The following is a 23385-nucleotide window of genomic DNA, read 5'->3' as shown; positions in this document are numbered from 1 at the left end:
ATATCACAGAGCATTTTATGAATAGAAGAGGTTTTTTGTTTTGTTTTGTTTTTGTGCGTGGGTGAGGGTGGTTTGAGACAAGGTTTCTGTATAACATCTCTGGTTGTCCTGGGACTCGGTAAAGCAGTCTGGCCTTGAACTCAAAGAGATCTGCCTGCCTCTGCTTGCCTAGCTATTGGAAAGGTTCTTGAAGAGCAGGAAGTAAGAGTAAAAGGTGGCTCAAAATATATCAGTTTAACTTACTTGTTGGGGTATAACAAAGTAGGAAACTATTCCCAGTAGATTTTATTTTACTTTTTTCAAGACAGGGTTTCTCTGAGTAACATCCCTAGCTATCCTGGAACATAGGTCTAGCCAGGCTGGCCTTGAACTGGCAGAGAGATAAAGGCACACACCACCACTGCCTGGCCGTTAGGGTTTTTTTGTTTGTTTGTTTGTTTTTGTTTTTGTTTTTTTGGTTTTTCAAGACAGGGTTTCCCTGTGTAGCTTTGGGGGCTGTCCTGGAACTAGCTCTGTAGACCAGGCTGGCCTCGAACTCACAGAGATCTGCCTGCCTCTCTGCCTCCCGAGTGCTGGGATTAAAGGCGTGCGCCACCAATGCCCGGCTTGGCCGGTAGGTTTTATCATATCCTATAGTAAGAAATGTTTGTGACTATACAGAGAAACCCTGTCTCGTAAAAACCAAAAAACACAAAAATCTCATAAAATGTTTGCTCTTGATACCTGTGTATTAAAATTGGAATGGTTTTCTGTACTGAAATATTTGATTATGTTTGACCATAATACTGAAAGCTTCTTCTACAGCCTCCTATTAAATTGTTAACCTCAGATAGAAAGCACTAGTGCAGTGTAGCCTCTTGGTACCTATAGGGGATCAGTTCAGGACCCAGGAAAATAGCAAAAGTCTTAGGTTCTTAAGTCCCATTTATAGTAGTGTCACATTTGCGTGTAAGGTAGGCCCTTCATCTCCAGATTGTTTACAATGCCTAATAGGTATATTCGATGTATGGGGGTATTGGCATTGAGTACCTAGTGAACAGTCTCCATGTTCATGCAGCATTTTTATCTTCTGTTAAAGCTGGCCTCAGTGCTGGGTATACATGTGTGAGATTTACACGATACCTTCCCCCCCCAACCTCAGAATGTGGGACCTGTGGATATGGAGGCCACCTATTGGGGTGGGAGGACAGGACTGTGGAGAAGTTAGGATTTGGTGTTCTGGGTTTAGAATTGAACGCCAGGCTTGTTATCTGGTTACATTCTTCATCTCTCTCGGCTTTAGCTCCTTTGTGATAAGGAAGATACTCTTGGGTTATGCTAAGGATGAAAAGAAAAACCTCATAAAAAGCATTAAAGGTGTCAAGAGTGTGACTGTTATGGGTGGGGGGGGGCTACTGCATTCAAAATTAGGAGTTCAAGGTCACCCTGAGCCACATGAAACTGCCTCAAAAAACCTGAGGTATTTATTGGTGGTGAAGAGTTTTGTTTCCCTTCTCCAGATTTTTTTTTTCCTTCTTAAAGACATGGTCTCTACATAGCCCTGGCTGTCCTGAAACTTACTGTGTAGACTAATGCTGGCCCTAAACTCAAAGAGAGATCTACCTGATTGCTGAGGCTAAAGTGTGAGTGTGCACCCATGCTTGCATGTAACTTTTTCTGTAACAACCATGGATGTCCCAGAACTCACTTTATTGAGCAGTCTGGCCTTGAACTCAAGAGATTACCTGTCTCTGCCTCCTGTGTGCTGAGATTAAAGTGTGCTACTAGGCCCAGCTGTTTATGTTTTGCAGGGATGTATGTGCCTCAGGTTAGACATCAACTCCTTATATAGTTGAACATTACCTTAGAAGTCTTATCCTTTTGCTGGGATTGTAGGCTTCTTCAACTCTCTCTCTCTCTCTCTCTCTCTCTCTCTCTCTCTCTCTCTCTCTCTCTCTCTCTCTCTCTCTCTCTCTCTCTCTTTCAAGTATGCAGTGTTCTGCCTGCATGTATGCCTGCAGGCCAGAAGAGGGCACCAGATTTCATTATAGATGGTTGTGGTTGCTGGGAATTGAACTCAGGACCTTTTGAAGAGCAGCCAGTATCTTTAACTGCTGAGCCATCTCATCTCTTCAGCCTCCTCAAATTATTTTTTCCCTTTTTAAAAAAAATTTAAATTAGAAACAAGCTTGTTTTACCTGTCAATCCCAGTTCCCTTCCCTGCCCCTCACCAACCCCCTATTCCATCCCCTTTCTGTTCCCTAGAGAGGGTGAGGCCTTCCATGGGGGCTCTTCAAAGTCTACCATATCATTTGGAGCAGGACCTAGGCCCTCCTCATTGTGTCTAGGCTGAGAGAATATCCCACTATGTGGAATGGACTCCCAAATTCCATTCATGTACTAGGGATAAATACTGATCCACTACTAGAGGCCCCATAGATTAACCAGGCCTCCTAACTGACACCCACGTTCAGGGAGTCTGGGTTGGTCCTATGCTAGTTTCCCACTTATCAATCTGGGGTTCATGAGCTGCCCCGTTCCCTCAAATAAACTAAATGTCAGTCTTCAGTCTGTTCTGATACAGAACTGAAACTTGAGTCTTGAATCAGGCATGCTTTGGAAGTGGGGTGTGTCTGTATCTTTCTGTCATTCTTTGTCTCTCTGTGATTTGAATTTAGGAACTTGGGCCATGCTAGCCACCTTCTTTAGCAGAGAGTAGTGCCCACAGACCTTTGTGTAAAGTTTGTTTTGAAAGAGGCCTTTACTGAAACACTCAGGCTGGCCTGAACTCTATAGCTCAGCATGGTTTGAATAGGTGATCTGCCTCGGCATCTTGGGTCCTACCTAGGCTTGTGCTCCAGGTGCCTCTATGCTATTTATGAATAAGAGTTTCAAAACAAAACAGGTTTTTTGGTTTTTTTTTTTTTTTTTTTTGGTTTTTCGAGACAGGGTTTCTCTGTGGCTTTGGAGGCTGTTCTGGAACTCACCCTGTAGACCAGGCTGGCCTCGAACTCACAGAGATCCGCCTGCCTCTGCCTCATGAGTGCTGGGATTAAAGGCGTGCGCCACCAACGCCCGGCTAAAACAGGTTGTTTTTAAGACAGGGTGTTTCTGTGTAACCCTGGTGTCCTGGAACTCTGCAGAACAGGGTAGCCTCCAATTCAAAGATCCACCTGCCTCTGCCCCTTGAGTGCTGGGCTAAAGACTTTTCATCACCACCATGCCTGGTTAGTTTTGTTACTCATTCAGGCAAAATTATTTGCTAACTGATAGTATCTATTTATATTTGGAAATGACTGTCAATTTTCTTTAGATCTGAGTATCTGCACAAACTAGATGGGAGACACTTTAGTTTTTGGTTTTTTTTTTTTAACTTTTTTGGTTTTGGTTTTGGCTTTTCAAGACAGTGTTTCTCCACCAGGTTGTGTTGGCACAGCCTTTAATCCCAGCCCTCGTGAGGCAGAGGCAGGTGGATCTCTGTGAGTTCGAGGGCAGCCTGATCAACAGATTAAGTTCTGGGACAGGCTCCAAAAGCTACACAGAGAAACTGTGTCTCAAAAAACAAAACAAACAAAAAAGGTGGGGTTTCTCTTTGTAGCTCTGACTGTCCTGGAACTCATTTCTGTAAACCAGGCTGGCCTCTAACTCACAGAGATCTGCTTGCCTCTGGCCCCCCCCCCCCAGTTTTGGGACTGAAGGCACTTGACTAAAAGAACTTAAAATTTGTTATTTTATGTGTGGGTGTTTGCCTGCGTGTATATACTATGTATACCACATTCATACTTGGTGTGTGCCCTAGGAGGTCAGAAGAAGGCGCTGAGCCCCCTAGAACTGGAGTTACAGTTGGTCTGAGCCATTGTGTGAGTACTGGGAATCAAGCCCCAGGTCCTCTGCAAGAGCAGTTAGTGATCTTAATTACTCAACAATCTCTCCAGCCCCTTGTAGAATATTTTAATGTAATTGGCTCCCATAAGCTCATAAGCACTACTAGGAGGTGTGGCTTTTTTGCAATGGGTATGGCCTCATTAGAGGAAGTGTGTCACTGAGGGGGGGGGAGCTGGAGGTTCCCTATGCTCAGGATACTGCCTGGTGTCTCAGTTGACTTTGTTGCCCGCAGTATGTAGGGTCTGGGCTACCTCTCCAGTACCATGGTAATGGACTGAATCTCTGAAACTAAGCCACCCCAGTTAAATGCTTCCTTTATAAGAGTTGCTGTGGTCACAGTAATAGAAACCCTAACTTAAGACAGATGGATTGCTGTCATGAAAAGTTTGTAGTCTGGGAGGTACAGTGGTACAGCAGTTATACAAAAGAAAAGGAATCTTTTTGTATACTCAGGTTTATCAAAGTAATAGGTCAGGGGAATGACTTACTGCAAAAGCCTGAAATTGATCTCACTGTAAAAGTAACAGAGCTGACTCCACAGTCTTCCTTTAGTTCCACACATGTGTCCTGCAGGTCCCTTACCATCTTGTGTGTACTATGAACTGTGTACCTGCACTTTTTTTTTTTTTTTTTTTGGTGGCAAGGTGTTTGGCTAGCCTGCCTCTGCCTGCTAAGTGCTAGGATTAAAGACACCACTATGCCTGGCCATTAATACAAAAAAATTTATTTTCTTTTTGAGACAGGATTTCTGTGTGTAGCAGCCCTGGCTCATCTGGAACTCTTTTTTGTAGATCAGACTGCTTTCAAACTCACAGAAATAAGCCTGTATGTGCCTTCTGGGTGCTGGGATTAAAGGCATGTACCACACATACCGCTCATTAATAAATTTTTTATGGTATTTACAAGACAGGGTTTCTCTATTGTTTTGGAGGCTGTTGGTCCAGCCTGGCCTCGAACTCACAGAGATCCGCCTGCCTCTGCCTCCCCAGTGCGCCACCACTGCCCGGCATTAATAAAAAATTTTAAGACATAGCACACATCACAATATGCAGAAGGATTTTGCCTAGACTATATAGGGAGATCACGTCAAAAGACAACAAAACAGGGAAAAAGCAGCTGCAAACATTCACTCTGGATATTATTGCCCTCTCTTCCTCTTCTCTCTTCTCTCTCATGTTTACTCACATAGTCAACACTCCCAGAAGTTAGTTGTTCTTAGTCCTGAAACTGAGTTGAATGAGTGTTTTTTCTTTTTCTTTTAACTTGACTATATTAGAACAGTAATGGGTGATGAGGCCAGTGTTTGAACCTCTGTTCTTTCTGATCTCTTGCCTTGCAGACGATGTCCCTTGTATCTGCTCAGAGGCATGAAGAGCACTAGGTCTTTGTCTCATGCCTGCTGATAAGGGTTGGTTGTTAATGGTTGCTGTACTTTGTGTGCTTTTGTGTGGCAGTGCTTCTTCTCAGGATTCTCTGCCAAAGTGGCATACAGTTTCTACACAGGCTCCTTACTCCAGCCTCTTCATGAATGCTTTCAGATGTGCTTTTGGCAAAAGTAAAACTTTTGTAGTTGTAGTAGTTGTTGGGCTTGTTAGATTGCTGGTGGCAGCTGTCACCTGAAGTGTGAGCTCCTTGGTAGACACAATGATAGTTCCCTACATGCTAAATGGGGTTGTTTATAATTGGCTAGTGATCACAGCCAATCTCTTTTTAATGGTAAAAAGGGGAATTATGGTATGGGTATGGTTTTTTATTTATTGATACCAATTCAAGGTCTATTTTGTGATGTGTATATTTCTCTTCTTGATTAAGTATTGTGCTTATACTGACCTTTTAAAACATAATGCATAATTCAATAAGACTATAGATAGTTACTTAAAATAGTCAGAACTTATAGTTAGGCTAGTTAGGTTTTCTAGATATACAGAAATATATTTGAGATAGACAGTCTTCAAACCTTTCAAAGACCTTCAGAAAATGGCATTTAAAATGGTTTAGGGTTTTTCTTGACAATGAGAAATGTCTGCTCCTGGCATCACCAATTACATCTGAGAGGAAGATGGGCATTGAAGAAACTCATTATGGAGTTTGCTTTCAACATGGCAAGATTAGACATTTGGACAAGAAACTGCTATTGCCTAGACTTCTGGACTTTTGCTGTATAAACTAGACATGCAGGACCCACAGGAAAATGACTGCTGAACTCATACAGTCCTACAGGGTTCCTGCTTCATGGAAGAGTCTACAAGACTTTCTACAGGACACAGAAAAATCACTGACAGACTGTTGGTGCAGATGGACAGTTTGAAATTTCCTGCTTTGCTGAGAAGTCTTCCAGACACATTGTGGCCTTATGGGCTGAAGATGGATGCCCCAACGTTACAGAGGAACTCCGGGTGACTGTCCAGGAAGAGCGAGATGTCTCTGTCAGTTCTAGTGTTTATATATTATCCTTCTGTGCTCTTTAATAGATTTGAAGGCAGATAGTTATAGTTATAGTTTTCTTTAGTTATGATAAAAGATAAGCTACATATAGAACTTTGGACTCACAAGGATGGGATAGATGATATTTTCTTTAAATCTTGCTGAATGTTGATAGAAAAAATATTGTAACTGTGTTCTTACTTGATAACTGTTCTGTTATATATAATTTGACTATGTTAAAGTTAAGACCTTTATTTTTTGTTTAGACAGAAAAGAGGAGATGTTGGGGAAGTCCTGTGAATATGTCAATAAAGCACTGTTGGCCAATAAGGAACCAAGATAGGTGGGACTAGGAGTACAGGAGGACTCTGGGAAGGAGAAACACAGGAAGTCAAGATGTAACCAACATGGGGTAGGAAGCCCGGAAATTTCTCTGGTAAGAGAAATACTTAGATTAACAATTATGGGGTAAATACTTAAGTCAGAGCTAGCCAGTAAGAAATAAGCAAGGCCAACAGCTTCATAACTAATATAGCCTCCTGTGTGTTTATTTGGGACTGATGCGGCTCTGGAACCATGCTGGCGGGAAGGCTTCTCTGTACAGTGCATGTAATGTAGAAAATTTTAAATTGAAATTTTTTAATTAATGTATGTGTATGGGTGTTTTCCCTGCATGTATGTGGGCGTACCATGTTGGTGTATTGCTCTGGAAAGCCAGAAGAGGGTGTTGGGTCCCCTATAACTGGAGATACAGCTGTGAGCAGTGATGTGTATTGGTAATTGAATCTAGGTCCTCTGGAAGACTGGCAGGTGCTCTTAACCCTTGAGCCGGTTTTCTTATAGTCTCTTTGCTAAATATTTTAGAACACATTTGTCTTCCTTCTCTCAGCCACTGCAGTCCCAGTGCCTGTTGCAGTGAATGTCTTTGAGTCTGCTTTACTCCAGTTCCTTCATTTTGCTTTTACAATGCCATCAGTACTCTTTCCACATAAGAAATTACTGTTCCAAGCTGTCCTGCGTCTGAAAACCCTTGTATCAGGGCTTGTATCACTATAGAAGGATGAATAATCTTCTCACATGTGGCCCCTGGTATGTGAATTTACATACAGTTCATTGGAATGCTGTGTTTAAAAGACATTTGTCTTGAGTATTTCTTCTTCTGAACTCAATATTACCATATACCTAGGAACCTGTGTACAGTTCACTTTTGCCTCCTTTAATCTTGTAGTGTGTATTTATTTTATTTTATTTTATTTGCAGTCCTTGATGTTCTGAAACTCACTGTGTAGACCAGCTGGATTCAGACTCACAGAGAGCAGCCTGCCTCTGCTGTCTCCTGAGTACTGGGATTAAAGACGGGCACTCCCATGCATGTGTTAGCATGCACTCTTAATCTTGGTTTTAGTCCAAAGTCCAGGGAATAAAAGATTCTTACTCTGAATGCTGTGCTTCTGTGTGTCCTTTCATTTTAGTGTGAGGGTTCTGGGATCAAAGACTCTTTTTCCAGTATGTAACAGGTTCTTCCTAAGTACTAAATGACCAGCTCTGATAGACAGTGTTGGGTTGTTTGTGTTTAGAAGAGAGTTGTTAATATTTTTCACTTTGTTCTAAAGATGGTGGAACCAGGGCAAGATTTACTGCTTGCTGCCTTGAGCGAGAGTGGGATTAGTCCAAACGACCTCTTTGATGTTGATGGAGATGCCGGGCTTGCAACTCCTACTCCCCCTTCAGTTCAACAGGTAACAGTTTTCCAAATCCTCTAAAATTTGTTCTAAATTTGCAATTTCCATTGTCATTATCATTAGCAGTAGTTGTTTATCTGTTTGTGGTTGTTGGGAATTGAACCTTGGGTCTTGTGCTGCTAAGCAGGCATTTACTGCTGATGTACATTTTAGAAAAAGATTAAATAAACGTTAACTTTTGGTTTTTCTAAACAGGGTTTCTTTGTGTAACCCTGACTGTCCTGAAATTTGCTTTGTAGATAAGGCTGGCCTCAAATTCAAAGCGATCCACTTGCCTCTGCCTCCTGACATGTGATTTTTTTTTTTCCCAGACAGGGTTTCTCTGTATTGTTTTGGAGGATGTCCTGGAACTTGCTTTGTAGTCCAGGCTGGCCTCAGACTCCCAGAGATCCGCTTGCCTCTGCCTCCCGAGTGCGGGGAATAAAGGCGTGTGCCACCAACGCCCAGCATAAATTTTCTTACAGTGTTTTTTATTAATGATGTACATATTATTTGCATCAAAATCAAGACATTACTTTTTCTATTGCTGAGCATTAATTTCCTTAGGCTTTGGTCTTTATTGGGCTCTTTTTTTGTGATTTCTCTATATACATTTGCAAAAATAAAGTTCATTTTTGTCGACCAGTATTATTCCGTTAATAACTAGTACAGTGATTGTAAATCGTGTTTGATTGTTCATCTTGACTGTGTATGGTGCTGGGGTCTGAGCCAAGGATTCTGCAGGCTAGGCAAAAGTGATCTACCTCTCAAGTAGAATCAGCTCTGAAGGTTTTTTTTTCTTTTTAATAAAATAAATACAACTGTGTTCTTGAAACAGAATTCACTGCTGTCCATCTTTTCTGTTATTTTCTCTCTAGTCGATGCCACTTAGTGCGTTAGAACTAGGTCTGGAGACTGAAGCAGCAGTTCCTGTTAAACAAGAACCAGAGGCAATGTCTACTCCTGCGCTGTTAAATGTGAGGGTAAGAGCCACTTAGATTTGGTATTATTTCTAAAATGGTTTGGAGTAGTAGCAAAAAAATATATTTGTATGTTTGTTTTTCAAGACAGGGTTTCTCTGTAATAGCCCTGGCTGTCTGGGAACTCCCGATTTGTAGACCAGGCTGGCCTTGAACTCACTAAGACCTGCCTGCCTCTGCCTCCTAAGTCCTGGGATTAAAGGCATGTGCCATCACTACCTGGCTAATTATTTTAAATAATATCTTTAGCTCTGACTAGCTTGATTTCCCTATGTACCAAAGGTAACTAGTATATTATAAATCATTAAAAACAATAGCAAAAAATTGGTGAAATGAATGAATGACTGTACATGTTATCTCACCATTTTCAGTGTTTGGTGCCTTGGCTTTGTCAGTTGTTTTGCTATAGCTTTTATGTGATAGATTGTGCTTTCCATACAGAGTTCTTCTGACCTTACCTCAAGTATAACCAATATCAACAAACTCCAAAGAATATAAAATTATTGTTTGAACTGGCTAAAGGTGTCCATGTGTATTAGTTTAAATGTGGTATATAGCAGTCTAGAAGATTTTTATTGAAAGAGTTATGAAAAGGGGCTAAAGTTGTAGCTTAGTGGTAGAGGACTTTCCTTGTAGGTACCAGGCCCTGGGATGATCCCTAACACAAGAACAAAGATATACATCTATGATACACAGAAATACCTTAAAGCCATTTAGCTAATTAGAAAACTTAGCATTTTCAAATTGGATTCATTTTTATTTCATTTTTTAATGAAATTAATGAGATGGCTTACATTAGATAGGGTCTTTTGTAGACCATGTTGGCCCTGAATTCAACTTCTGTGCATTCTGTGTCTCTTTGCCATATGTGGCTCTCACAGTCCTGAGCCACTGCACTTAGCTGTTTCTTTTTTCTCCTCTGTGTTTTCTTCTCTATTCCAAGTGCTGGGGTTAAAGATGTGTGCCATCATGCTTGGTGATGATGGAAACCTAAAAAAAAAAGAAAGAAAATTGAACTCAAGAAAATGTAGGTCTTAGCCGGGTGTTGGTGGCACATGCCTTTAATTCCAGCACTTAGGATAGGAGGCAGGCAGGTCTCAATGAGTTTAATCCCTGTCTCAAAAAACCAAAAAAAGAAAAAGAAAGAAAACCTAGGTCTTCAGTGGTTTATATGATTTACCTAGAGTTTTCTGCCTGATTGGCAGTGTTGGGGCTTATTAGAGTCACAGCTTGGGGCAGTTTTCCATTATAATTTATATCCTTTACTGTTTTTTTTTTTTTTTTTTTTTTTTTTGGTTTTTCGAGACAGGGTTTTTCTGTGGCTTTGGAGGCTGTCCTGGAACTAGCTCTGGTAGACCAGGCTGGCCTCGAACTCACAGAGATTCGCCTGCCTCTGCCTCCCGAGTGCTGGGATTAAAGGCGTGCGCCACCACCGCCCTGCTTTGACTTTATTTTTTTAATGTTATAGTTTTTGGTGCTGGAACCGTGCCCACCAACTCCCGGCTTACTGTTATTTTTTTTTTAACCTGATAATTTTCAGCTAATCATTAAATTAGCAATAAAGAGCCAGGCAATAGTGGTGCACACCTTTTATCACAGCACTCAGGAGGCAGAGGCAGGCTGATCTCTGTTCTAGGCCTGGTCTACAAAGCGAGTTCCAGGGCAGGCTCCAAAGCTACAGAGACACCCTGTCTCAACCCCCCCCCCCAAATGTAGTAGTATAGTACCATTAGTTAAGCAAGAATAGAGTCAAGTTTAGATTTATGTGTATGTTGACTAGGCTCGTACATGCCCCAGTAGCATGTGGTCAGAGGACCATTCTCAACTTTTCAACTTGTTGGAGACAGGGCTTCTCTAGCTCCTGTGTCACTGTTGGAGCTGCCCTTACAGATGTTCATGACTGACTGGTGGAACTTGCATTCTGTGTTCTGGAGATTCAAGGTTCTAATACCTGCAACTTTCCCCTTTGAGCCCTCTATCCAATGTCTAGTTTTAGATTTCTAAGTGGCTTATCGGGTTTATGGATACAGACTATCAAAGTCACAATGAGTGTGTGACGTGTTTTTTTTTTTTTAAGCAGCAGCCTCCATCCACTACAACATTTGTGCTGAATCAAATAAATCAACTTCCGACCTTGGGATCTACAATTGTAATGACTAAAACACCACCTGCAACAACCAATAGGCAAACCATCACTTTAACAAAGTTTATCCAGACCACGGCAAACACACGCCCTTCAGTCTCAGCACCAGCAGTACGAAATGCCATGCCCCCTGCTCCTTCAAAAGACCAGGTTCAGCTGAAGGATTTACTGAAAAATAATAGTCTAAATGAACTCATGAAACTGAAGCCACCTGCTAACATTGCTCAGCCAGTTGCAACTGCAGCTAGTAAGTAGTTTTCAGCTGTTTGAACTTTCTGTTTTTCACAAACTATTGTGTGTGTGTGTTTCACATGTGATTTTGGGTGTTTAATATATATGTTTTCTGAGTGTTTCTTGGGTGTATGTATCTATCCTTATGCATGAAGTACTCATTGAGGTCAGAAGAGGGCATCAGATTTCTTTCTTTAAAAAAATATTTATTTATTTCTTTGTTTGCTTATGAGTCCTCTGTCTACATGTATGACTTTATGCCAGAAGAGGGTATCAGATTCCACTATAGATGGTTGTGAGCTACCATGTGGGTGGTAGGAATTGAACTCAGGACCTCTGGAGGAGCAGCCAGTGCTCTCAACCACTGAGCCATCTCTCCAGCCTGAGGGCATCAGATTTCACGGGAACTGGAGTTAGCTTCTTGTGAGCTGCCTTGTGGATGCTGGGAAAAGAACCTTGGTCCTTTGCGAGAGCAGTAAGCTGTCTGAACTGCTGAGCCCTCTCTCCAGCTCTGCTTTTGATTTGATTTAGCTTGGTTTTTGGTTCTGCAACTTCACCCCCAAAATGGGTTCTCTTGTGTAGTCCTGGCTGTCCTGGAACTTAGATCAGGCTGCCTCTGCTTCCCAAGTGCTGGGATTAAAGGTGCTCACCACCACAACCTAGTTTAGGAATGTGGGTTTTAGAGTATGAAACAATTTTTGTTGCTCATTCAGTATGTATCTGGTCACTGTATTGTGCCAGCTCCCTTCTGTATTTTGAGGTGTTGATGGGGAAATATACTGAAGAAAGATAAATCATGACTACGTTGTATTTCCGAGAAGGGCCAGGGCTGTGAAGAGAAGTGAAAGGTACATGGTAGGGCAGGCATAAGCCTCTCGCTGTGCCTGTGTCTGCCTTGTCCACGAGGACCCCTTTCCCCTGGGAGGTGGGTGTTTCCCACTGTCCAGTCATGAAACTCATCAGACAGCCTAGGCTAGTTTGGCTACCAGTGAGTCTCAGGGATCCTCTTGTCATCACCATACCCAGCGTTTGTTTTGCATTGTTTTTGAGCCAGGATTTCTCTTTGTAACAGCCCTGGCTGTCCTGGAACTCAGATCTGTAAAGCCAGGCTTCTCTTGAATTCATAGAGATCCATCTGCCTTTTGAGTGTTGGGATTAAAGGCATGCGCCTTCATTGCCCAACAGATACTGCTTCTTGTTTGAAATGAATAAAATGCTGAATTTTTAAACTAGAGGAAAAGAAATTGAGACTTGTAAAATTTAATTCACTTGTCTTTCTGCAGCTGATGTCAGTAATGGTGCAGTAAAAAAAAGAATCTTCCAATAAAGAAGTTGCAAGGATATGGATAAATGACATGAAAATGAGGAGTTTTTCTCCCACCATGGTGAGTTTTAAATAGTTATATTGATGTCTCTATGTAATATAGAAGTTACTTGACTAAAATTACTTTTTAAAAAGTCCTCAAAAAGCTTGTGGAAGTAGGCTAATTTTTTTGTTTTTTTGTTTTTCCCAAGACAGGGTTTCTCTGTGACTTTGGAGGCTGTCCTGTAACTAGCTCTTTGTAGACCAGGCTGGACTCAACTCACAGAGATCTATCTGCCTGCCTCTGCCTCCAGAGTGCTGGGATTAAAGGCATGTGCCACCACTGCCCGGCAGTTACAAAAAGTTAGTAGGGCTGAAATTGTATCATTCATGGGCAGTGGTTTTGCATGCAGGGCTGGCCTTTTTTATCTGGTCAGGAAAAAATGACAGCATGGATTTAACTGTAAACCTTTGATAACTTGGTGGAACTATTTGATCATGCAGTGATCTCAATGAGTTGTTAAAATAATTTTTTTCCCCGCCGGGTGTTGGTGGCACACACCTTTAATCCCAGCACTCTGGAGGCAGAGGCAGGTGGATCTCTGTGAGTTTGAGGCCAGCCTGGACAGCCTCCAAGACAATACAGAGAAATCCTGTCTAACAAAACAAAACAAAAAATAATAATAATAATTTTTTCCCATAACTGTGGAAGTGCTGTGTGCCTTAGATCAGGTTCTTCAGCTCATGTTTCTGGATAGCAGTGTGTCTGTGCAGTGGAATCTGAAAGGACTTCCTTCATGAGTTCTCTTTCAGTAAACATAATATTTGGCACCATCTACATATAAGGATTTGTATAAGGGACATCAAAAGGTGCAATGTGGTTCAGGTGTGGTAGCTCATACCTTTAAAATCAAGAAAAAAAGGTACACCAAAGGCTGTGGGTTATGGGGAAGGGACACAATCTTGCTGTGATTCTGTAGGCTTTATGGAGAAGGGGTGTGATAGACTTTGACAGGGACTCAGAAGGAAGAATAAACACTAAGGCTTGGCTAGCTCAATCTATAGAGCATAAGACTCTTGAACACTAATAGGCACTGAGGAGCTGGTGGTTCTGCTTACAGGTCAGTGAGCTAGGGTGTACAGAAGACCTGGCAATTGAAGAAGGAGTTCTGTGGAGGGATTGAGTTATAAATACACACTATTGGAAGAAAGGCCTGATAGTAATTTAAGGTGGGTAGGCAGGAAGAAAGGCAGGCGATATTTGAGGAATATTTAAAATGGGAAAGAAAATTTGTCAAAATGTTATTTTTGTTAATATTTGCATATTCTCTAAAATCTTGATTTGAAAGCTTGTGCATTGGGGTGTCCCACTTTTTGTCTCTACACTGTTCTTTCTAGTCCTGGATTAAAGAGAGAGAGAGTTGGGGGAGGGATTATGAGCATTGATGGGCAGAGTAGTTCTAGATTGTAGCTGGAGGGAGTAGAACCCTGTGTTGGCTCATTTGCTGTTATTGCTGTTCTTCTTTAGACAGGCAGGTGAGAACTGAGATTTTACAAAGTGTGCAGTTGGTACCTTGTATTGGCAGGTTGAAAAAAAGGTCCCATAGATTCTGACCTTTTGTCTCTAGACTTAAGATTGATTGCACTTTTGTGTTACAGAAGGTTCCTGTTGTGAAAGAGGAAGATGAACCAGAGGAAGAAGACGAGGAAGAAATGGGTCATGCAGAGACCTATGCAGAGTACATGCCAATAAAATGTATGTCTTTAGGTTTTGTCAAAATGAAAGGCTTGGGTTCCTCTTGAACTTAATTGTCTCTGAAACAATTAAGATACTAGTATTGCCTCATCTTGCATGGTAGATGGGACTAGAGGTATCTAAACTTATCTAAAGTTTGGGTGTATAGGGGTTGACCTGGAACCTACCTGCCTCTGCTTCTGAGTGGGGTTTGCTTTAAACTAGATTATTTCATTATGAGTTTCTAAACTGTATGGTTAGGTCATTTTAATCAAATGTGAGTAGTACATTATAGTTAGTAACTGTATATAAGCTCAAAGTGAGTGGTTACTATTTTCTCTGTTGTAAGACAGATTTTGTGTTATCTTGTCATAAGATCTGAAGTGTTACTAGAATGAAACATTCTAAAATTTTTTTTAAGTGAAAATTGGCTTGCGTCACCCTGATGCAGTAGTGGAGACTAGCTCTTTATCCAGTGTCACTCCTCCTGATGTTTGGTACAAAACGTCCATCTCTGAAGAAACCATTGATAATGGCTGGCTCTCAGCATTGCAGCTCGAGGCGGTTACCTACGCAGCCCAGGTAATTCTTAAGTTTGATGGTTTATCTTGGTATATAAAATACAATTTTTTGCTTAAATATATTTTCATACAAAGTTTCTGTATGTATCAATGGAATTCTGTGTAGACCAAGTTGGCCTCAGATTCACAGAGATCACCTGCTTTGGCCTCCTGAGTGTTGGGATCAAAGGTGTGCACCACAATACCTGACTCATTTTATTATTTGTTTGTACATATGTATGTGGGTATCTTATGAGTGTATTCCACATATGTCAGGTAATGACAGAGGCCAGAAGAGGAAGTTGGCCAGAAAAACTTAAAAACAGGATTTTTTTAAAAAGTTATATATTAACTAGATAGTAGTGTCATACACCTTTAATCTCAGCACTTGGAAGCCAGAAGTAGGCAGATCTCTGAGTTCACAGCAAGCTTGGTCTACAGATAGAGTTCCACAATAGCCAGGAACAGACAGAGAAACTCTGTCTCAAAAAAAAAAAAAAAAAAAGAAAAAGACATGTGAAGCAACCTTGTTTCTAATTTAAATTTAAAAATAAAAAAATAAAAACAAAGAAAAAATAGATCATATATTAGGAAGAGAGAAGGTGTGGCAGGAATCTTGAGAATGCTTTCTATAGAAATGGCAAGGCATGGCCTAGAATTTTATGTGGGAATATTATTAATAGGAAGACTGCATTTATTTTTTATCCAAGTTTCTACTTTTAGAAATTTGAAGTATGTGTAAGAATGTATTTCCCCATTTTTTTTTCCAGTCGAAAATATTTGAGTGCCAACACTGTTAAGGTAGTTAGTTAACTGTACTATGGGTAATTATATCTTGTGAGTGGGATTCACTTCAGTCATGCTTGAAGAGATTTGTAGGATAAGCAATGTTGAGAATGGTCAACTGTCCCCATGGTTATACTTGGCATATTGTCAGGCAGGTGTCCAAAGGAATAGGGAAACTACCTCACTAATATCTTGTCTTTGCTCAGTGTATGGCATGGTAGAAGGAGAAAGTGTAGTACCTATAGAGAGAACACCCCTGCTAGGGGCCACTCTTACATCAAAGTGCATAAAGGGTGGTGACAGGTTTCTGTGATTAATTTAATTCAGGGTTAGGAGCATGTTTATTGAAGCATGAACAATTTATCGGTTACCTTGAGAAAATGATACCAATTCTTCCACCTTTTCCATTTTTAGCAACATGAAACATTCCTCCCTAATGGAGACCGTGCTGGCTTCTTAATAGGTGATGGTGCTGGTGTGGGCAAAGGCCGGACGATAGCAGGGATCATATATGAAAACTATTTGTTGAGTAGGAAAAGAGCATTGTGGTAAGTTCCAAGGGGTTGACTGAACGAGGAAGCTGGCTTTTTTGTTGGTGGTGGTTTTTGTTATTGTTGTTTTTCTTCTAATTTCTTTGGCATGGCAGTATGAATTTAAGTGTTTTTATTTATTTTTGTACCTGACTTTATTCCTTGGTTCTATGAGAAAATGCTGTTCAAGTTTAATTTGGTTTACTTTCTTTTTTTGACAGGTTTAGTGTATCAAATGACTTAAAATATGATGCTGAAAGAGATTTAAAGGATATTGGAGCAAAAAACATTTTGGTCCATTCATTAAATAAGGTAGGGATGCCTCTCTATTCAATGGAATTATCAGTGTATACGGATTCATCTATGAGAATGGAACAGTTATCTTTTGTGGGTTTGTTACAAGGATTAAATGAGCTATTCCACACAGCACACATGCTAAGCAGTGGCAGACAAAGTAGGCGTGGTCCCTGGTGTAATGGAGTTTATTTTCTTGGTCTCCAGTGTTGTACTTGTCTTCGTTTCTAGAGAGCTTTATATGCCTGTCCATGTGCACTGTGGAGAAGTAGTGCAGCCTAGAGAGAACCATTCTGTTTAAAAACTGTTGGTATTTCTTTAGCAGAGTTGAAGGTCTTCTGGTGGTATGGAAACAAAAAAATTAATGTCTGTATCTAAAACAAATTTTAACATAATTAGAATCTAAATGATTGCCTAGTACTCTCTATTGTTTTAAGACAGGGTCTTACCATATAGGCCCTGCTGATGTCTAACTCACAGCAATCCTCCTGTCTTCAGTGTCTCCCTAGTGCTGAGATTAAGCATGTGAGATGCCATACCTGGCAGAAATCTTGTTTTTGTTTTTTTGAGGCAGGGTCTCATTATGTATCCCTGGCTGTCCTGGAACTTGCTCTGTAGATCAGACTGGCCTTAAACTTATAGAGACCTGCCTGCCTCTACCTCTTGAGTGCTTGGTTTAAAGGTGGGTGCCACCAAATCTGGCCTCCTGTCACAAATCTTAAAGTGTACTATATGCCTTTTGTTGGTTTAGAAGGAACTAATTTCATAAATTTAAAAAAAAACATTTTTTAAAAAGTGATGCCAGGCCACGGAGTTCAAGGGGAGTTTTTTTTTTTTGTTTTGTTTTTCGTTTTTTGGTTTTTCGAGACAGGGTTTCTCTGTATTGTTTTGGAGGCTGTCGTCCAGCCCGGCCTTGAACTCACAGAGATCCGCCTGCCTCTGCCTCCCGAGTGCTGGGATTAAAGGCGTGCGCCACCACCGCCTGGTGGGTTTGTTTTGTTTTAAGGGAAAGATTGTGGAAGTCGAGGAGATGGGCCTCCAGGGACTGGAGCAGCAGGAGACAGAAAAGGGAGAGACAGAGAGGGGGAAGGAGGGGTGGGAGGGTGGTGGGCAAGGCCCTTTTGAAAGGAACAGAGCGAATACGCACAGGGGGTGCTCTTAGTGGCTGCAGCTGAGGGCGTATCCTGTCAGAATCCCAGGCCTACCAGCACAGATGCCTGAATACTAACACCTACTAGTCTTGATAATCAATGGCTGTAAATCCACTTTTTATGTTTTTATCTGTCCCATCGTTAGGACCCTGGTTCTCACTGCCTTTTCCTTTGGTAGGTCAGTGGTTTTTCTGGTTAGGTTGTTTTTAATCCAGTAGATGTGCTTTGTTTTGAATGATTGCAGTGTAAAACTAAAACACAAGAACTGACATCTAGATAAGGTTTATTTCTGAACAGTGTAACAAAGAGGCACATTGCTCAGAATTCTGTGTTTGGAGGTGTTGCTGATAGAGCCCAGGTTTTAGGCATGCTAGGCCAAGGGCTCTACCACTGAATCATACCCCCAATTTATTTGCTAACACTTCCCCTGCTGATGTCCTCTATTCCTCAACTCGGTCATAGTGCTTTGTGCATAGTATGATGGCTGCACATAGTAGCCAATGCTGTAATTTCCACAGGGAAGCTGATTTGATACCCATTTGTAGAGTTTTTATGATATGCTCTCATTTGTGTATTGTAAGTTTTATAGGTCTAGATTTTTTGGAGTCATGAACCTACTAAGTTTGAGGTAGGTACTTTTGAGAAGAGGATGTACTAATTAAAATTTTCTTTTTTTTAGTTTAAATATGGAAAAATTTCTTCCAAACACAATGGGAGTGTGAAAAAGGGTGTTATTTTTGCTACCTATTCTTCTCTTATTGGTGAAAGCCAGTCTGGTGGTAAATATAAGACCAGGTTAAAACAGCTTCTGCATTGGTGTGGTGATGACTTCGATGGAGTGGTATCCTTTAACAGAGATTGTTGAATTGTGTGGTTTGTTTGTTTTGTTTTGTTTTTTAGATTTATATATTTATTATGTATACAGAGTTCTGTCTGCATGTATATCTGCATGCCAGAAGAGGGAACCATATCTCACTACAGATGGCTGTGAGCCACCTTGTGGTTGCTGAGAATTAAACTCAGAATCTCTGGAATAGCAGTCAGTGCTCTCAACCTCTAAGCCAGCTCTCCAGCCCGCTCTTCCACCATTGTGTTGATTTCTAATGGCGTGAAACTTATGTGTGGACTGGGCAGTGGCAGTCCATGCCTGAGGCAGGCAGATCTCCTAGTTCAGGGACAGCCAAGGCTACACAGAGAAACCCTGTCTTGAAAACAAACAAGAACAAAACTGCTAATAAAAAATTATGTGTAGATAGATCTTGAGAAAATTTTTTGACTAAGTGAATATTAGGAAGAGTCCTTGGAACCTAGAAAGTCCATGTGTCAGATGTGAGGAATGCTACATTCTATTCCTCACTGCCTGTTCCATGCAATGCTTGTGAATCAGGAAGCAGTGCTCACTTATTTCCTCATAGTATAGCTTCTGCTGTCCTGATGAGGTACCCCAAATTCTGAAATAGTATTTTAAATTAGTTGCCAGTTTACTGAAATTCCCACTGTAGGTGATAGCTCTTGCCTCAATGAATTCCTTCCTACATTTTTATGAAAGAAAGAAATTGCTGTGAACCAGGGCCCACTGACTGGAGGCTGGAGAACTCTAAAGGCAAGGCTGCATCATGGAGATCAAAGCAGAAGGAGGCTGGTGAGATCTGAAAACTGGCTCTGGCACTGTAAATAGTCAGCACAGCCTAAATGGCCCTTTCTATTTGCTGGGTACAACTCACCTTTTGTACTTAAAATTTCTGTTGTTTGGCCCTAGCTGTGAGTTTCAAGTTGTTGAGAAGCTGCAGGACAAGGGAAAAGAATGGGGATGAGGTACAGAGGGGTCTTGGAGTATGTGTAGAATCTTACAGAAAATACCTGTATGCTCTAGGGTCATAGACAGCAGTTCTTTTTTGTTTTTGTTTTTCAAGACAGGGTTTCTTTGTGACTTTGGAGGCTGTCCTGCAACTAGCTCTTATAGACCAGGCTGGTTTGGAACTCACAGAGATCCTCCTGCCTCTGCCTCTGCCTCCCAAGTGCTGGGATTAAAGGCATGCACCACCACCACCGCCCTGCAGACAACACTTTTGAATAGACAGTTTCTGCTCTTGATATTTTCCTTAGTTCCTCCTTACAGATAGTGTTTGATGAATGTCACAAAGCAAAAAACCTATGTCCTGTTGGTTCTTCAAAGCCAACCAAGACAGGCTTGGCTGTTTTAGAGCTTCAGAACAAATTGCCAAAAGCCAGAGTTGTTTATGCCAGTGCCACTGGTGAGTATACACTTGATCAAGAAAGATATGTGCACATTACTTTTGCTGCTATAATACATTTGGGGATTTTTTTAGGTGCTTCTGAACCACGTAACATGGCCTATATGAACCGTCTTGGAATATGGGGTGAGGGAACTCCATTCAGAGAATTCAGTGATTTTATTCAAGCAGTGGAACGCAGGTAATAAGGCTCTTGGCACTGTTCTGCCATAACTGTTGCTGTGTGGAAAGTGCTGTTTTGTTTATTGATAGTTACTGTGTGTTTTAATTTTGTTCAGAGGTGTTGGTGCCATGGAAATAGTTGCTATGGATATGAAGCTTAGAGGAATGTACATTGCACGACAACTGAGCTTTACTGGAGTGACCTTCAAAATTGAGGAAGTTCTTCTTTCTCAGAGCTATGTTAAAATGTATAACAAAGCAGTCAAGCTGGTGAGAAATGTTTTGTCAATATTTTTAAGGTGTCTGATAATTTTTAAATGAATTTTATCAGTTGAAACATTTTCAACATAAAAATGTGTTTGGCTGTAAAACCGCAAATAACGATCACGGTTGCTTATTTGACCAATAACCTTATTTTCCATGTTTTTATTTTTTATGGTAATTCATAAAAGACAACCATTCATTTCAGTTAAATCAGATTAACAATTGCAGTGTAATCATGTCCTAAAATAGTATACATTTTGACATATTTATGTATGAGCATTTTAAAAATTGTCCAGAGATTCCCAAGTGACTGTAGATTATTTTGGTTGAAGGAGTTACTTTTAATTTTTGTGAATGCAGGGTCTCACTGTGTAATTGTGGCTGTCCTGGAATTCCCTGTTATGTCTAGACCAGGATAGCCTTGAACTCACAGCGATCTCCAATCTTTTGAGTACTAGGATTAAAGGCATGCCTGACTAAAGGGGTTATTATTTTTTTCCAGACAGGGTTTCTCTGTAGCTTTGTAGCCTGTCCTGGAACTCCTCTGTAGACCAGGCTGGGATTAAAGTCATGCGCTGGCACCACCTGGTTAAAGGAGTTCCTTTTTTAGGAATGGTGTTCAAATGTATATGTAATGTGTTGCCTATGTATTTCTAGTGGGTCATCGCTAGAGAGCGATTTCAGCAAGCTGCAGATTTGATTGATGCTGAGCAAAGAATGAAGAAATCTATGTGGGGTCAATTCTGGTCTGCTCATCAGAGGTTTTTTAAGTACCTGTGCATAGCATCCAAAGTGAAAAGGGTAGTGCAACTGGCCCGGGAGGAAATCAAGAATGGGAAGGTAAGTTGGGACGCATCTAGTGCAATTTGTGTTCAGCTAGCTAGTCTTTGTCTAATGAGACCTACTACTTGGATTAGTCTTGTTTTTGTTTTTTCACACTAGATCCCACTGTGTACCTCTGGCTGTCCCTAGAACTCACTCTGTAAATCAAGGTGGCTTCTCTCTTTTCTTTTTGGTTTTTCGAGACAGGGTTTCTCTGTGGTTTTGGAGACTGTTCTGGAACTAGCTCTTGCTTGTAGACCAGACTGGCCTTGAACTCACAGATATCCGACTGTCTCTGCCTCCCGAGTGCTGGGGTTAAAGGCTTAAATTTTTTTCACTAGATGTTTGACATATTCCTTGTGAAGGCATATGTTGTGAGAAGACACAGCATGTTATTTATTTTTGGTTGTAAGTCTAGCCTTTAACAGCTGAGCCATCTCTCCAGCCCAGCATGTTTATTTATAATTGTGTATTTTGTGTTTTCCAGTGTGTGGTAATTGGTCTGCAGTCTACAGGAGAAGCTAGAACTTTGGAGGCCTTGGAAGAGGGTGGAGGAGAACTAAACGATTTTGTTTCGACTGCCAAGTAATTTTTTAAAAATTTCTTCTTGAATATTTAATTAGATAAAGCGTTGTCTTTAAAAATTGTCTCTATCCGAGTTTTTACAGTTCTGTGCTTTCCTTCTTTATAGTAAATCTTGCTGAAAATAATATGTAGATAGCTCATAACCCTGAAAATGCTGAGTGATTGGCAGCTTTAGAGTTTGAGGACTAACACACCTGGGTTTGGTTCTGCACATCTTTAAAATGGCTTAATTTCAGATTTGATGGACTGTGTTTGATAATGACCACAGCTCTTTTTGAGTGGCACTTACTAGTTTGCTACAGTAGAATAGGATCTGCTCTAAACATTTGAAACCCATATTGCTCTCCTAGAGGACCTGAGTTCCCCACCCTATGTTTAGCTTCAGCTCTAAGTGATCCATACCCTCTTTCTTGTCTCTGAGAGCACCTGCACTACAGGTACACCATATCTGTGTACAGACATATATGCATAATTTTAAAATCAGTTTTCTAAAAACAAAAAGTAGAAATAGGAATTACAACTTCAGAAAGTTTTAACAATATTAAAAATTATTGAGGGAGGTGACAAGATGGCTCCGAGTTTAAGAGCACTCAACTGGCTGTTCTTGCAGTGGACCTACCCCCCACATGGTTACCTGCAATTCCAGTTCCAGGGGACCTGATGCCCTCTTCTGGCCTCTGAGGACACTGGGCATGCATGCACGTGGTTCATAGACATACATAGGGTCAAACAAATCATACACATAAAATAAATATAAAATTTCTTTCCTTTTTTCCCCCCTTGAGACAAGTGTTTCTCTGTGACTTTGGAGGCTGTCCTGGAAAATTTTCTTTTCTTTAAATCTTAGAAAATGTTAGCTGATAATAATAAGCCAACACAATAGCTATGAGGCTATATTTCTGCTCCCCTTTAGGGACACATTCCAGTGCTTTCAAAGACTCCTGGCATTGAAAACAAGTCATAAGAGCAAAATTTGAAGTACTTTTCTGTTTTAAATTATTGAGAAAGTGCTACTTGTCACATGTGAAGTTACTAAGCAATTGAAATGACTGTGTAGGTCCATTTATGTTGTTAATGTGAAACACACGAGATTTCAAAGACACTTTATAAAAACATAAGAAATCAGCCGGGCGTTAGTGGCTCACGCCTTTTATCCCAGCACTTGGGAGGCAGAGGCAGGCAGATCTCTGAGTTCTAGGCCAGCCTGGTCTACCAACCCCAAAATCACCAAGAGGCCCATTTCAATGCAAAAGCAAAGAGTCTTTTATTGTAGATGTTTAACCAGCTAAGCCTATCAGCTTGGGCCCTTCGCCCCACCACCATGGTGGATGGCTAGAGAAAGACCCTGAGCACCCTCGAGGCAGGGATCTTAAAAGGCAGTGTAAGGGGAGTATCTAGGGGCATGAAAGTCTCAGGATTGGTGCACTTTCAATTTTGGATGACATGCCCTGTGGTGATTGGTCAACTGGTTGTTATGGCCCATAGGCCCTCCCAGGGTGGTTGCTATGTTCTGCATATCACTGTTTTGCACTTGTCTGTAAAACACACCCAGAGCCGTAAAGCACAGCCCCGCCA

General features: G+C 41.0%; 1 protein-coding gene across 1 annotated transcript in view; it reads left to right on the top strand.

Moving 5' to 3' along the window:
• Sbno1 (strawberry notch homolog 1) overlaps positions 1-23385 on the top strand; it is a 52717-nt gene that overhangs the window by 2821 nt on the left and 26511 nt on the right. The window contains 15 exon segments of the mRNA XM_040731105.1: positions 7902-8027; positions 8888-8992; positions 11067-11379; positions 12647-12669; positions 12671-12748; positions 14326-14422; positions 14823-14983; positions 16162-16295; positions 16499-16589; positions 18402-18563; positions 19842-19977; positions 20053-20158; positions 20256-20409; positions 21061-21243; positions 21713-21810. Of these exon segments, the coding sequence (XP_040587039.1) occupies positions 7902-8027; positions 8888-8992; positions 11067-11379; positions 12647-12669; positions 12671-12748; positions 14326-14422; positions 14823-14983; positions 16162-16295; positions 16499-16589; positions 18402-18563; positions 19842-19977; positions 20053-20158; positions 20256-20409; positions 21061-21243; positions 21713-21810 (1967 nt within the window).

The sequence above is a fragment of the Mesocricetus auratus genome, unplaced genomic scaffold (genome assembly GCF_017639785.1).
Source record: "Mesocricetus auratus isolate SY011 unplaced genomic scaffold, BCM_Maur_2.0 Super-Scaffold_100025, whole genome shotgun sequence".
Lineage (NCBI taxonomy): Eukaryota > Metazoa > Chordata > Mammalia > Rodentia > Cricetidae > Mesocricetus > Mesocricetus auratus.
The sequence above is the reverse complement of the archived record's forward strand: the minus strand, read 5'-3'. Positions and strand labels throughout refer to the sequence as shown.